Source organism: Salmo trutta, unplaced genomic scaffold (genome assembly GCF_901001165.1).
Source record: "Salmo trutta unplaced genomic scaffold, fSalTru1.1, whole genome shotgun sequence".
Taxonomy (NCBI): domain Eukaryota; kingdom Metazoa; phylum Chordata; class Actinopteri; order Salmoniformes; family Salmonidae; genus Salmo; species Salmo trutta.
The window spans coordinates 13,362-30,267 of NW_021823266.1; the positions used below are offsets into that span (position 1 = coordinate 13,362).

General features: G+C 40.7%; 1 protein-coding gene across 1 annotated transcript; it reads right to left on the reverse strand.

The window, feature by feature from the left end:
- Positions 1–3,845: 3,845 nt before the first annotated feature.
- Positions 3,846–16,129, reverse strand: LOC115189986 (protein-glutamine gamma-glutamyltransferase 2-like). Its single transcript, XM_029748505.1, has 13 exons — positions 16,063–16,129; positions 14,662–14,832; positions 13,455–13,706; positions 12,490–12,608; positions 11,910–12,038; positions 9,812–9,989; positions 9,409–9,544; positions 9,213–9,322; positions 8,791–9,033; positions 8,222–8,512; positions 7,137–7,300; positions 5,198–5,331; positions 3,846–4,279 (listed from the first exon to the last, which is right to left on the reverse strand). The coding sequence occupies exons 1-13, from the start codon at positions 16,070–16,072 to the stop codon at positions 4,102–4,104; spliced, it is 2,115 nt and encodes a 704-aa protein (XP_029604365.1). The 5' UTR covers positions 16,073–16,129; the 3' UTR covers positions 3,846–4,101.
- Between the last annotated feature and the right edge of the window lie 777 nt (positions 16,130–16,906).

Below are 16,906 nucleotides of genomic sequence, written 5' to 3' on the forward strand. Positions count from 1 at the left end.
TTATTTCGCTCATGAGGGTGCAATGGCTGGCTTCCTGCCTACAACCATGATGCAACAGGAACTAGTGGCTTTCTGTAGACTGTTGTTTATCCGCTGCCTGCCATTGTACTGTGACAGTAGTAGCCAGTTCTGTCATCGTACTGTCTGACAGTAGTAGCCAGCAGTGGTGGAAAAAGTACCCAATTGTCATACTTGAGTAAAAGTGAAGATACCTTAATAGAAAATGACTCAAGTAAAAGTCACCCAGTAAAAATACTACTTGAGAAAAAGTCTAAAAGTATTTGGTTTTAAATATACTTAAGTATCAAAAGTAAAATTATAAATATCTTCAAACCAGACGGCAGACGGCATTTATTTACTCATAGCCAGGAGGACACTCGGACACAATTTACAAATGAAGCATTTGTGTTTAGTGAGTCAACCAGATCAGAGGCGATAGGTATGACCAAGGTTGTTCTCTTGATAAGTGCATGAATTGGACCATTTTACATTCAAAATGTAACAAGTACTTTTGGGTGTCAGGGAAAATGTATGGAGTAAAAAGCTCTGATTCAAGGGCCCAGCTAGACAATGAGTGGCACTGTGGGTACGTGTGTATGAGGTGAATGAAAACAAAGAGGTGTGTGAAGAGGACTGGGGGTCTTTTTTCTGACCTTGAGCTCAATAGACTGGGACTTTGTTGAATGCTACTGAAGTGTGTGTACTTCCCTCGTGTACACACATGCTCTACATCATTTTAACAGAAGATATATTACATTACAGCAAGACAAATATTTGACAAACATACATTTTGCTTCATGAGTGTATGAATATTTAAATTTAATTTAGGCTTTACCACTTTTATTTGTATTTTAGTGGGACATCATACAGCCAGATGCTTTGTATTTTAGTGTGACATCATACAGCCAGATGCTTTGTATTTTAGTGGGACATCATACAGCCAGATGCTTTGTATTTTAGTGGGACATCATACAGCCAGATGCTTTGTATTTTAGTGGGACATCATACAGCCAGATGCTTTGTATTTTAGTGGAACATCATACAGCCAGATGCTTTGTATTTTAGTGGAACATCATACAGCCAGATGCTTTGTATTTTAGTGGGACATAATACAGCCAGATGCTTTGTATTTTAGTGTAACATCATACAGCCAGATGCTTTGTATTTTAGTGTAACATCATACAGCCAGATACTTTGTATTTTGGTGTGACATCATACAGCCAGATGCTTTGTATTTTAGTGTGACATCATACAGCCAGATGCTTTGTATTTTAGTGGGACATCATACAGCCAGATGCTTTGTATTTTAGTGGGACATCATACAGCCAGATGCTTTGTATTTTAGTGGGACATCACACAGCCAGACACTTCGTATTTCAATGGAACATTTTATTTCTATTTTATTTTAATTAGATTTATTTCACCTTTATTTAACCAGGTAAAACTGCAACCTGGCCATGATAAAGCAAAGCAGTGCGACAAAAACAACACAGAGTTACACATGGGATAAACAATCCTACAGTCAATAACACAATAGAATAATCTGTATATAGTGTTTGCAAATTAAGTAAGGAGGTAAGGCAATAAATAGGCCTATAGTGGCGAAGTAAATACAATTTCGCAATTTACACTGGAGTGATATATGTGCAGATTAGCATGTGCAAGTAGAAATACTGGTGTTCAAAAGAGCAGAAAAACAAATATGGGGATAAGGTAGGTAGATGGTTGGATGGGCTATTTACAGATGGGCTGTGTACAGCTGAAGCGATCGGTAAGCTACCCTGACAGCTGACACTTAAAGTTAGTGAGGGAGATATGTCTCCAACTTTCGCAATTCGTTCCAGTCATTGGCAGCAGAGAACTGGAAGGAAAGGCGGACATTTATAGTTGTCCACATATTCTAAGTCAGAACCGTCCAGAGTAGTGATGCTAGTCGGCAGGCGGGTGCGGATAGCGATCGGTTGAAGAGCATGCATTTTGTTTTACTAGCATTTAAGGGCAATTGGAGGCCACGGAAGGAGTGTTGTATGGCGTTGAAGCTCGTTTTGAGGTTTGTTATCACAGTGTCCAAAGAAGGGCCAGATGTATACAGAATGGTGTTGTCTGCGTAGAGGTGGATCAAAGAATCACCCGCAGCAAGAGTGTCACAGGATCCAACGAATGTGGCACCCCTCCTCGGTCGGGCGGCCCTCGGCGGTCGTCGTCGCCGGCCTATTAGCTGCCACCGATCAGTGTTTCTGTGTCTTTTAGTTTTGTCTGTCTGTTCCGCACCTGTTTTGTGTCTGTCATTAGTGGGGGCTTATTTAATGTGTGTTTTCAGTTGGGATTTTGTGCGGGATTGTTTATTGTCCACTCAGGACGGTGGGAGGTATTTTGGGTACGTTGTGTTTTCCGACAGTTTTTTGTCAAAGGATTTACCGGGCTGCGCTCCTTGCCTTTTGTGCCGTGGAATATATATTTTTTGTGTTTTATGGGAAAGTGTTTCTCCCAGGCAAACTTTGTGTAGCGCCCTGTGCTTTTCGGCCTTTGTGTGTCAGTTCATTAAAAGACACTCCAGCACCTCTGTCTCCTGCATCTAATTCCGCCTCTACACCAGTCCAAATCAGTTGTGACAAAGAGCGACATCATTGATATATACAGAGAAAAGAGTCGGCCAGAGAATTGAACCCTGTGGCATCCCCATAGAGACTGCCAGAGGCCCTCTGATTTGACACACTGAACTCTATCTGAGAAGTAGTTGGTGAACCAGGCGAGGCAGTCATTAGAGAAACCAAGGTTGAGTCTGCCGAAGAATACGGTGATTGACAGAGTCGAAAGCCTTGGCCAGGTCGATGAAGACGGCTGCATAGTACTGTCTTTTATCGATGGCGGTCATGATATCGTTTAGGACCTTGAGCATGGCTGAGGTGCACCCGTGACCAGCTCGGAAACCAGATTGCATAGCGGAGAAGGTACGGTGGGATTCAAAATGGTTGGTGATCTGTTTGTTCACTTGGCTTTCGAAGACTTTAGAAAGGCAGGGCAGGATGGATTTAGGTCTGTAACAGTTTGGGTCAGAGTGTCTCCCCCTTTGAAGAGCGGGGTGACCGTGGCAGCTTTCCAATCTTTAGGGATCTCAGACAACATACAGCTAGAAGCTTTGTATTTTAGTGAGACATACAGCCAGATGCTAACAGTGGCATAAGCCTGTTTGGAAATCTTTCTTAGAGTGACAGACTTGAATTCTGAAAGAACAATAAGTTAATCAGGATATTTATACATTTTTTTTATTTGACAATTTAAAATGCATTAAGAAGCCACACCAGTCAACAATACATGCACCACAATTACAGAGAATTACATAGACAAAGTCAAGCCATGTTACACTTGTTTTCAACAATCATTTATACAGTAAGATGTACAGTAGGCCTGAAAATGTTTAATCTTCATGTGTGACCGACCAGCTCGATTCAGTCTTCTGTAGCAAAATTTGAAATAGTTTTTTTTTACATTAGATAAAACTAGAGACTCAGAATTAGAAAATGGTAAATCATACACTACAATTGAAGAACAATGGGAAAGTAATTCTGCTTTGAAAGTTGAAAAACTTGTAATCTCACTTTTGAGAAAATTACCCTTGAATGTTTTATTACTACTACTGAGGAGCTCTTCTTTGTCTGCACCCATTCAGCATTGTTCACACCCTCTTAAGCCTTAGCCCCACCTATCTCTTTAAGGATTCACATGAGGCTATGTACTAAACAAGCAAAGATTTCAAGACTAAAGGCTGGTTTATACTACGTGTTTCGACAGTTGTTGCGGTGACATCATGAACATTCAATTGTCGTCCGATATCAAATTTGTTATTGGCTTTATGAAAAACTATAAACACAAAAACTACAGGCTGCATGACATCAACAGCCTGGGGGTCAAAAATAGCATAACTAGAAAATAGCTAACGGTTGTGTGTGACGAAATAGAAGCAGGATATTCTACCAGAGAATTATAGAACTTGGACACTGTCTCGGTGGCCTAACGTTATATCCTAATTTGACTTAACAGGAAAATAAGGTATAAATTGCAGAACTTATCTGAGTTAGAGTTATTCTAACGAGGGCTTTACTATCTATGCAGTGGGGGGACAACACCGGTGACGGGTTTGATGTACACATTGCAGCTTGCCTTAATGTCCCTGAATTGATCACAGTTGAAGCCGGCCACTAGCTTCTTAGGACCGGGTCTGTATGGTGTAAAGGGCATCGTCACACGTAGTCGTTGCCCTTGTTTTAGCAAAGGCATTCTGAGGAGACATGTGAAAAACATTATACCTCAAGGCAGCTTTAGATCTCTAAACTTCAACACACAAGGTAGTGTAAAATATTTCAGATGGAAAAACTCTAAGCTTTAACCACATGAACAGCCCATGAATGCATGTACTTTCTAGTTTAATCAAGAGCTAAATAATCTCTTGTGGACAGACTACGTAACATAAATTGTATTGAATCATCTGTCAAAAGACTGTGATGCCACAACTAACAAGGAACCGTAGTTCTGGTGCTTTGGTTTCCTCACCAGATATCTGGACATATCAGGACTGGGTGGAGGTGGTGCTGAAAGTGTGGGCGGGGATTTCAAGCAATGATTTCAGACAATGATTTCAAGCTGAAGGTTTTCAGAAGGGGGGCTTGGCTGAGACTTTCTGTTTAGGGGGCTGGTGACTTCTCTAGTCTCATTAGTATCTTCTGTCAAACATTTTCCCCCAGAACCTAATCAAGCATTTTACACAATTTCCTGAGATTTTAGGTCTGGGTATCTGAGATTAAGAGCTAAATTGTCAATTTGACGAGCAAAGTTTCGGTTTGTCATAAAACCTGAATCCATCCCACTTGGCAAAAACTGGGTCCACATCCAGGATTCAAATCTGGACACATTTCACTGGGCACAGACGTCAGTTCAACGTCTAGTTCTGATTTGCATTTGGTTGAGTTATCACCTAATGTGAATTAGAACTCAACAAAAAAAAGGTTAAAAGTTTACTTTTTGCACATCCAATCAGTTTTCCATGTTGATTCAACATCATCATACTGATTTTTTTGGTTGAAATTACATGGAAACAATGTTGATTCAACCGGTTTTTGCACAGTGGGATGGATTCAGGTTTTATGACAAACTGAAACCTTGCTTGTAAAGATATCAGAGAAATGTCACAAAGACCTACCTGGCTTCCATTGTTTCAGTCAGCAAGCCACTGCCGGTCACTGTTATGAAGCAGTTTCTCAGACCTTCGGATAGAGGGTTCTCAAACACAACCTCTGCCGTCATTTCACTATACTGCAATTCAGATCCAATGGCCTAAAAGAGAGCACACATTCGAAGAAAAGCATTTGCTAAATAATATATTATATTGGAACTATCACACTGAATAAACCCCATCTCCAGTTTAATGGCTGTTACTGATATTAACGTTGTATTAAATATATCAACTGTTCAGATGACAGTCTAACACTTTAGATTTTCATCTTCACAGCACGTTTATTCACAGGCCAACCGTTATTGTCCTTGCAAATTGCTATTCTCGCTACTAGTGTGTTTGCCACCTATAAATTAAATGGTAACCCAAGAGTATGTAAAGACCCCCAATGAATGTCACTCAGAGAAAGTTGAGCTGTTCTAAGTAGGTGATTGGAGTGGCTTAACCTGTCTGGGTTAGGGCGCAGTATTTTCACGGCCGGATAAAAAACGTACCCGATTTAAACTGGTTACTACTCTTGCCCAGAAACTATGCATATTAATAGTAGATTTGGACAGAAAACACTCTAACGTTTCTAAAACTGTTTGAATGGTGTCTGTGAGTATAACAGAACTCATATGGCAGGCAAAAACCTAGTAGGAAGTGGCCGGTCTGCGATTTTGTAGTTCTCCTTTTGCTTGTCTATCGAAACTACAGTATCCGTGGGGTTATGTTGCACTTTCTAAGGCTTCCATTGGCTCTCTAAAGCCGTCAGAAAGCGGATTGGGGCGTCTCCTGTCTTTTGGCAAAGTATAGTAACTCAGTTTGTCAGTGGTCTGCCTGAGGACAAAGTGAATGGAAATGCGCTTTCACGAGACCTCGCCATTTTTTCTTTTCCTCTTTGAATGAATACAGTATTGTCCGGTTGGAATATTATTGCTGTTTTATGAGAAAATTGCCATAAAAATTTATTTTAAACAGCGTTTGACATGATTCTAAGTACGGTAATGGAACATTTTGAATTTTTTTGTCTCGAAATGCGTTACCCTTTGGATAGTGACCTGAACGTATGACCAAAACGGGGGTATTTGCACATAACTATGGATTATTTGGAACAAAAACAACATTTGTTGTGGAAGTAGCAGTCCTGGGAGTGCATTCTGATGAAGAACAGCAAAGGTAATCCAATTTTTCTAATAGTAATTCTGACTTTAGGTTGCCCCGAACTTGGCGGGTGTCAAATTAGCTAGCCGTGATGGCTGAGCTATGTACTCAGAATATTGCAAAATGTGCTTTCGCCGAAAATCTATTTTAATATCTGACATAGCGATTGCATAAAGGAGTTCTGTATCTATAATTCTTAAAATAATTGTTATGAATTTTGTCAACGTTTATCATGAGTAATTTAGTAAATTCACCGGAAGTTTTCGGTGGGAATACAATTTCTGAACATCACACTCCAATGTAAAAAGCTGTTTTTTGATATAAATATGAACTTGATTGAACAAAACATGCATGTATTGTATAACATAATGTCCTAGGAGTGTCATCTGATGAAGATCATCAAAGGTTAGTGCTGCATTTAGCTGTGTTTTGGGTTTTTGTGACATATATGCATGCTTGAAAAATGGCTGTGTGGTTATTTGTGTCTATGTACTCTCCTAACATAATGTAATGTTTTGCTTCGCTGTAAAGCCTTTTTGCAATCGGACAATGTGGTTAGATTAACGAGAGTCTTATCAAATGGTGTAAAATAGTCGTATGTTTGAAATATTGAAATTATTGCATTTTTGAGGTATTTATATTTTGCGCCACGCGATTCCACTGGCTGTTGAATAGAGTGGGACACTAACATCCCACCTAGGCCATAGAAGTTAAGGATCTGACAGACTGCGAAATGACAATGTTGGGAATATGCAATACTCACTTTGATGGTGAGCGAAGGGCTCTCTGGCACAAGGTCTTTCTCTGTGATGTACACTGCCTCACTCTTGTCCTTGTCTGTGACCACAGCCGAAACCTTGATGCTGTTGCTCTCCCGCATTTTCTCACCGTACACAGAGAAGGGGATGTGGATGGGTATAGTCAGATCTGCCAACAGAGACAATGCATTTGATTGTCAAGGTATCACAAACGTTAACATTCTGTGTTGTCCTCAGTACAACATTAGCAACCCGAACATTCTGTTGTGTCCACAGTACAACGTTAGCAACCCTAACATTCTGTAGCATCCTCAGTACAACGTTAGCAACCCTAACATTCTGTAGCGTCCTCAGTACCACATTAGCAACCCTAACATTCTGTAGCGTCCTCAGTACGTTAGCAACCCAAACATTCTGTAGCACCCTCAGTACAACATTAGCAACCCTAACATTCTGTTGTGTCCTCAGTACCACATTAGCAACAATAACATTCTGTAGCGTCCTCAGTACCACACTAACATTCTGTTGTGTCCTCAGTACCACATTAGCAACCCTAACATTCTGTTGTGTTCCTCAGTACAACGTTAGCAACCCTAACATTCTGTAGCATCCTCAGTACCACATTAGCAACCCTAACATTCTGTAGCGTCCTCAGTACCACATTAGCAACCCAAACATTCTGTAGCATCCTCAGTACCACATTAGCAACCCTAACATTCTGTTGTGTCCTCAGTACAACGTTAGCAACCTGACAGCCATAAGAGTTAGAGTCAGTCGATTTGCTACAACGCTATGACAGCTATACATGATAATTTACAGCTTTGTAAATTGACCAGTTAAACTCTAACTATATGCACTCCTGAAACACACCATGTTTTTGTGGAAATCAATCATTGAGATTGATATATGCGTCATACCAAGGATGTTGACAAAGAATTCTAAAGGTGAATAGCTGCAATGTGCTTTTGGTTTTGTTAAGTGTTTCAGTTCCCTTTGTTCTGTGATGTAAATGCCTCCCTGTGTGCACTACTGTGATAGTTAAACCTTGTAGGCCTACTCACGGAAAGAGTTTGGAACATTTTCACTCTACCTTGGTTGGGAAGGAGCTTCAGTTTTTTCAATTCGGTCTGTATCTGGGAGGATGGGATCCCGTTGTATCTCATGGCCTGAACGTTGACATTGATCACTAGTGTCCGAGTTTCACTGTCGTTGCTGTTCAGTATAAGCTTGAGGTCGATGTTTTTGCCGCTGACCGGCTTGGTCAGCTCCACGATCTTCATGGAAACGCCAGGTTTGCAGTCATGGGTCCCGTTTGAATTCTCTCCGGGTATGTTGACTCTTTTCACAGCTAGATTGTACACAGCTCTCTCCATTTTTGTGCCTGTTTGAAATGTGTGACATTTTGGATGAGTACCTGGTGACTCAAGCAGTTTCACTCACCTGGGAGAATTATTGTGACAGGTGGACACAGCACCATTCTGAATAATCTCTTAAAAAAGTACAGAACTATTTCCCAGACCAACCAGATTTCTAAAATATATAAAATACGCTTATACCCTTATGATAGGTATAACCCTTGTAACGTTGCATTATTTCCGAAATCAATTGATAACAGTTAAACCTTGATATAGTCAGACTCTCGGTTCATTCAATACCAACCCTCTGCATGTTTATAGTTGGCCGTGATGTCCACTCTCTTGTCACTGCCCACTGCCTTGGTGCTGATGTTCTGGCCTACGGACACACTGTCCGTGGAGATCTTTTTCTTGGAGCCGTCAGCGAACACCATCCAGGTTACACGGTCGGCGTTGACTTCGGCGAAGACAAAGGGCACATCGTATTTGAGGTCAACGTGACCCTGCAGTATTGCCTTGACTGGAGCAGGGCCGCAGCAGTAAACATCTGGGGGAGGGGAAGAGAAAACAACATGAGCGTATAACAGGGAGTTCCCTTCATGTCTCCCAGACCCAGGACACGAACTCAGAACCATCTGCACAGTAACACAACATACAGTACATACAACCTCCAGAAGTGTGTTATTATGTAAGATGGTGTGAGATGAGATGGAAGTTGGACCGTACCAGTGCTTTTCTCCTGGGGGGTGGGGTCCACAACCTGCCAGCCATCGTATAAGGAGCCTGCTGAGAGATCGGGCCGTCTCATCCAGGCCTCCACCCACACATGGTAGTTCCTGAGCAGAAACACCAGTCTTCAAAACTTCATGCTATTGGCATCACTCTTCATACTGTAGCCACAATGACCTCATGTTACACTTACCATACACTGTCGGGGCTCTGTTTGGGTCTGACTCCATAGTCGGAGAAGAAGTAGTCAATTGTCAGGTTTTTGTCGGTGTCGTGGGCAGACTGAAAGTTGGAAACCACTCGACATGGGATTCCCAAACACCTCAGTACTGACAAGGAAATACATTTCAGGCATACTGGTTAACTAAAACAACACATTCAAAGAATACTGGTTAACTAAAATAAGCACATCCAATGCATTGACACGCAGCCTCTCTCCTCTGATCAGAGGTGGTGGGTAATCTTGCCATCCCTCTCAAAAACCAATCACAGCCCTGGGTCTGAGCGCATGCAATAGTCAGTTCTATTTAAATAACATTGTATTGATTGATTGACTAAAATAATAATTGAAGAGAGATTGGACAGTAATAGCCTACCTGTGCACATTACAGCGGCGAACACCCAACACTGGCCATACTTGACTGGATTGCTGCCATTTTTGAGCCACCTCCTTAGTACCTCCACACTGCCGTTCCAGTGAGTGGGGGACATGCCACCATCGTATCGACCATCCCACCGCCCCATCAGGACACCTCTGTCATCGTTAGCGTTGATCTGGGCAAGGACAATAATGTTCAAATTAGATTTCAGAACTGTCATTTGGCTGAGTGAATGTGTTTTTGTACTATCTAAAATGTAGTTGCTTTCCTGGATCTAGATTGAGCATAGCCTTGGACTAAAAAGCATGTTCAGTGTGGAAAGTTATTTTTAGTCCAGGACTAGATTTAATCTGGGTTCGGGAAACCAGTCCTATATGTGTAACAACACCTTAATTAGTGGCACTGGAACCATTTATAGTGAACAGGGCTAGATGATGTTCCAGAAATGAACCAATGTATCTTCTTGTGCTGTTTATACAGAACTATGAGCTTATGATGATTTAAAGAATGTTACTGTTACTAGATGGGTTTAATAATGTTGTCACAGTTACTAGTGGGGTTCAATAATGTTGTCACGGTTACTAGATGGGTTTAATAATGTTGTCACTGTTACTAGATGGGTTCAATAATGTCACTGTTACTAGTGGGGTTCAATAATGTTGTCACGGTTACTAGATGGGTTTAATAATGTTGTCACTGTTACTAGTGGGGGTCAATAATGTCACTGTTACTAGTGGGGTTCAATAATGTTGTCACGGTTACTAGATGGGTTTAATAATGTTGTCACTGTTACTAGTGGGGGTCAATAATGTCACTGTTACTAGTGGGGTTCAATAATGTTGTCACAGTTACTAGATGGGTTTAATAATGTTGTCACTGTTACTAGTGGGGGTCAATAATGTTGTCAATGTTAAAACAATAATGTTGTCACAAGCTAGGATTTCCATCCAAGTGGCGACAGATATTCATGTGAATATTCTAAAATCATAAAAGCATAAAAACAATATGCGCATTTTCCCACCAGAGATGTGTTTCCATTAAATGTACTTTTTTTGTCGTACATCACTTACTTCACAGGAGCAGCATTTCAACGTAAACATACTTTTTTTATCTAAATATGTTTATTGGCAGAAATGCCTTCTAGAACATGTGAACTTTCATGTGCCTTAATTAGAAACTTGTATTCCATCCATAAATATGAATACAATATTTACCACATGGCCTCACATATGAATCCTTAAAGAGATGAACGGGGCTAAGGCTTATGAGGATGTGACCGATGCTGAATGGATGTAGAAGAGCTCTCCAGTAGGTGTACCAAAACATTCAAGGGCTATTTTCTCAAAAGTGAGGTTTCAAAGCAGATTATTTCCCCATTGTTCCTCAACTGCAGTGTATGATATCCCATTTTCTGTCTCTGAGTCTCTACCTTTATCCAAAGAAAAAAAACGAATAATAATCACATTTTGCTACATAAGATCGAGGCGGTTGGTCACATTTTAGAATAAAGCTGTAACGTAACAAAATGTAGAAATTGTCAAAGGTCTGAATACTTTCCGAATGCACTATAGCCAACATTATAAGATTATGTTTTATTTGTCAAACGGCAGCCAAGCATCGAGGATCATGTTACCAGAATAAGGCCCTCAATATTTAATAGAAAGAAATATCAAGCTCATCCCCTTGCACATTCACCACCCTGTGAACTTCATCATTAATTTATTTATCTGTAGCCTAATAAACGGCATGCTTTCCCGATGAGTCATAGTGGGACGACCACACAAGATGTCATTGCGTGATTCCAAGTTTACTTCGATTTGATGGTTATTAAATCAATATTTGCGCATAAAAGCATTTCCACCAACATTTCTCTCATAATTAATTTACCGACTTGTCTTGTGCATTTTGTTTTGTCAACATTTGTAAAGCTGACTGACACATTTTCCATCAGCACTTTCATGAAATGTCATGAAATGTTTTATCTGACATGTACTTTACTCGCATAAAAAGGTTGGATGGAAACCTGTTCACTGTTACTAGTAGGGTTCAATAATGTTGTCACTGTTACTAGTGTGGGTCAGATCTCCAATCTTACCATGGCACTGACCACCCTACTGACATAGATGGGGTTGCAACGAGCAGAGAAGTCCTTTGCGGGGTCACACAGACACTTGGGATTCACGTCAAGCAGCTTTAGGCAAATGTCCACTATATCGTCTTCAAACTGGAGAAACAATACATTTGGGCAGGTTAGTTAGCAACAATTTCTAAAATGTCTTGTCTATACTAACTTACAATTTTGTAATTTAACAGACGCTCTTATCCAGAGCGACTTACAGTATTGAGTGGATAAGTGTTCGTATTGGTCTCCCGCAGTAATCGAACCCCACAACCCTTGCGTTGCAAGAGCCATTCTTTACCAATGGAGCCACGAAGGACTCTAGCCAATCACGTAGACTAAGATATCGTGTGACATTTGGGGTCGGTTTCCTGGACAACAGATTAGTCCTGGACTTCTCTAGAGTAAAAATAATTTGGGAGGGAGAATCTCCATTGACTTTGCTTTTTAGTTGAGGAATATATTTAATCTGTGTCCAGGAAACAAGCCCTATATGTTATAAGCAGATAGCTAGTACTTTTCAACTGTACAATACTGTATTGTTTGTTCTGTGTACCTGTCCGAAGTTCCACGCCATAGAGCTGATGTATTTGTCAGAACCTTTGTACACCAGGCCTTGTTCTCTCATCACATACTCCTGCCTCTCCTCCTCTTCAGGTAGATGCACCCAGTCCTCTACAGCCCGCAACAAAATACAGCCGTTTTAAAAACATGAATTATAAGAATTTGTTCCACTGACTTGACTGGATAAATAAAAAATATATTATTATACAAACTGAAATGAAAGGGTATCTGGACAAGGTTTAAATTGCGAGTAACTTTAACATGTTATCATGCTGTTACTGTGTTATGACCACTGTCTCCCATGCTAGAATGTAGTGTTACCAAGCTGTGTTACCAGTATGTTACCAGACTTTAATACCAGGATGTTAGCAGGCTGTGCTACCAGGCTGTGCTGCAAGGCTGTGCTACCAAGCTGTGCTAATAGGCTGTGCTACCAATGAACTCATCACATGGTTTCAACAGCAATGCCACCACTTTGATATTAGAGATCAGCATTCATAACCACAGACTGTCATTCATATAATGTGGCTCTGGATGTTGTGGCCCATTGTTTGTATCTGTGTGTCTATTATGTCCCAAAACAGTTATGAGGCGTCTTTCCAACCCATACAGCGACATGGGTTACAACAATTTCTGTAAAGTTAGCCATTTCCAGCTTTTAAACTGATGAGAACATTCAGGAATGCTACATTTGACACCCTCTGGATACTGTATCAAATATTGACTGTCTGTTACCATGGCTGTATTGATGCAGTCACAGCATTTGTTGTCCTTTCTGTGATTAAAAAAGTGAATTTATCACAGTTCTAGTTAACATTTTTACGAATGCTTTAAACTCCAATCTAAAGTATTACATATGCTTTACCATACTCTCAAATCTCGTTCACAGGAAGTGAATTCATTGTCCAGAATTCCCATGAGGGATAATAAAGTTGTTTTGAATTGAATTGTGTTTACCTTTGCACCAGGGATTAAACAGCAGAAGGAGCTTGCCCAGGCTGCTGCCCACTGATGCGGTGGCGCTGGTCTTTACAGACAGCCTGTACTCTCCCACTGGGGCATCTGCTGGGCTGGTGATGTCCAGGGTGATTGAGCCTGCCAGGAACACTGAGCCCTGGTGAACCTTGACCTTCCAGGAGGAACCCTTCCCACAGCCCTCAGGTAGCCTGAACACTGACCTGGTCCCCAATGCCTCCGAAGGCTGGGGCCCTGGATGGAAAACAGAGGATGTTGTGGGTTGTGTTCAGTAGGAATGAAATTGCTGAAAACTTTCAGAAACAGTGATACACTGGGAGTACAAAAAATGACTAGTCCCCATTTTCCCTCAGAACAGCCTCAATTATCCGGGGCATGAACACTACATGGTGTCGAAAGCGTTCCTCAGGGATTCTGGTCCATGTTGACGCCAATCCTTCTCACAGTTGTGTCAAGTTAGCTGGATGTCCTTTGGGTGGTGAACCATTCTTGATACACATGGGAAACTGTTGAGTGTGAAAACCCCAGCAGCATTGCAGTTCTTGACACACTCAAACTGGTGTGCTTGGCACCTACTACCATACCCTGTTCAAAGGCACTTAAATCTATTGTCTTGCCCATTCACCCTCTGAATGACACACATACACAATCCATGTCTCAGTTGTCTCAAGGCTTAAAAATCCTTTAACCTGTCTCCTCTCTTTCATCTACACTAATTGAAGTGGATTCAATTAGGGATCATAGCTTTCACCAGGATTCACCTGGTCAGTCTATATCATGGAAAGAGCAGGTGTTCCTAATGTTTTGTGCACTCAGTGTATTTGTCCAATTAGATTCTATATTTTCTGACAGCTTAACGTTGATGTCAGGAGTACATATACATTACAAGTGGAGGTATCTCAAGTCCTGTCATTGGTGCAATTCAGTTTTTAGATTAAATTGAATTGACCCCAACTCAGGTATGTAAAATGCATACAAGGATTTGTTCCAATGTCATTATTACTGCACGTGTCTGTCTTTCAAAGGGGACTAACATAGGGCCGATTTCTCTACCCTAGCCTCGATCCATCCTAGTGTGTTTTAGTCCAGGACTAGCATAATCTGGGTCCGGGAAACTTTTAATACAAACAGCCCTAATAAATAGCAGCGATAAATAAAGTTATTCTATTTTCTATTCTAGATAGCTCACCTGTCTCCACCTTCAGCTCCAGTAAGTCTGTTGTGGGCCTGGAGGGGCCATGGAGTTCAAAGGTGACCAGGAAGGACTGGCCTCTCCTGACTATCAGTCTGTTCACTGAGATGTCATTGGTTTTGTGGGCTTTGTTGTTCTTCTCACAGTGGAGCTCTACTTTGCCAACGTCTTCAAGAAAGAATGAAATTAATACATATATAGAAAAAACTTTTTTCATTTGAAACTGAATTATCCCTTAGTTAAAATCCTGCTTTTCTATTTTTCCTGATAATACAACTTTTATGTTTTCTAGTGTGGGTGTCTGTTTCTGTGTTTGATGTTGTCTTGCCCAATGTTTGTTGGTCACATTTTTGCCTGACAGCAACATAGCAGAAACACTATCAGTTGGGCTAGTTTAGATCACTGGATAGAGAAAACACTTGTAGCCTTTCACCATGCAAAATGCAGAATAAATATGCAGAAAGAAATAGGCGAAAGACCATAGACTTAGGAATTAGAATGTAATATGATCTCTATGTAAAAGACAGCCTTGGGCCAGTATGAAATGGTATGAGGAACCTATGACAATAATTCAAGTGAAACATCTATTTTTCTAGTTTGCTAGTGTTATCTATGCCAGTGGTTCCAAAACTTTTTATAGCCCCGTACCCCTTCAAACATTCAACCTCCATCTGTTACCCCCTCTAGCACCAAGGGCAGCGCACTCTCAAATGTTATTTTTTGCCATCATTGTAAGCCTGCCACATACACACTATACGATATATTTATTAAACATAAGAATGAGTGTGAGTTTTTGTCATAAACCGGCTCGTGGGAAGTGACTAAGAGCTTTTATAGGATTAGGGCACAAATAATAATATAATAATGATCAATAATTGTGCTCTTTATTTAGCCATCTTACATTTAAAACCTTATTTGTTCATCAATTTTGGACCCCCTTGTGGCTCCCCCTAAATGTGGAGTATGAAATAATTTTGACATAACACATTTTTGCTATCATTATTTTTTTACATCCGTTATTAGACAGTGATGATGATTATGAACATGGTCTTTTGCCTGCTAATGCCTGCAATGCAGTGAAGAAAGCGATATGACAACAATAACGTCTAATGTAACTGGCCCCTCTAACAGTTCAACTGGCCCCAGCTTGGCCCCCCCCAGTTGAAATGGTCTAGAACCGCCACTGTTTAACAGATGAACAAACACCAACAAGGATGATCTTTCTTTGTAAGAAAATGTTCCATTCTACAAGTCAAGTCACCCAATTACCCATTCACTGTACTATATTACCCTCTGTCACTAAACATGACTTAGGCTACCTTGACAATGCAATAGTCACATTTTTTAGCATCTGAATTTGATCAAAAATCTTGCAATGAGCAGTGTTAGTTGACTTACCAAAACCCATTGAAGCTGTCTCTCACGTGGTTGTGTTGGTAAGTGGATTGAGTTGCTTGTTGTAGTACTGCAGTACTGTAAGTTACGAAAGGATGCCAGGGCTTTTAAAAGGAGCCCTACCCATGTTATAAGAATGTCTCAAATTTCACACAGTTACAAATGTACACACCTTTTCTTACTTTCAGGAAAATGTGTCATTACATAGTCATCATCACCACATCAGCATATACATTAAACCAGAAATGTGTCTTCATCTGCTGCGTTGAGATTGAACTGCTGTAGTTAGCACTCTCTAAATGTGTCTTCATCTGCTGCGTTGAGATTGAACTGCTGTAGTTAGCACTCTCTAAATGTGTCTTCATCTGCTGCGTTGAGATTGAACTGCTGTAGTTAGCACTCTCTTGATGGTTTGAGTTGTATTACATTGTTCAATGTGTTTTTCTGTCATATGGTGACTTCAACCACAGACAATCAGCATGGCAGTGAATCAGCACAGTGACTACGACTATCATGAGCATCATCTTGAGGTTCAAAGGTGGTTATCCTACAGTACACTGATAGAAAACATAACATATATTAATACAGTCATCATACATCAGGGATTGACATTAAGGGTTACGCTATTGCCCAGGGTAAGAGTCTGCTCTGAGGTTGCCCCATTCGGGAGGGGATTTGTATTTACTGATAACCAAAACACAAATAATTGCAGTAGTTTGGTCTTTCTCCCCTGTGTGTAGGTGAAAATAGCAATACAAATTTTTTGAGCAAGTGATCATAATCTTCATGCCTTTCAGACCTTAATGTCATTCCTCTTCCATGATTCTGGCTCAAATGGATATTTAGA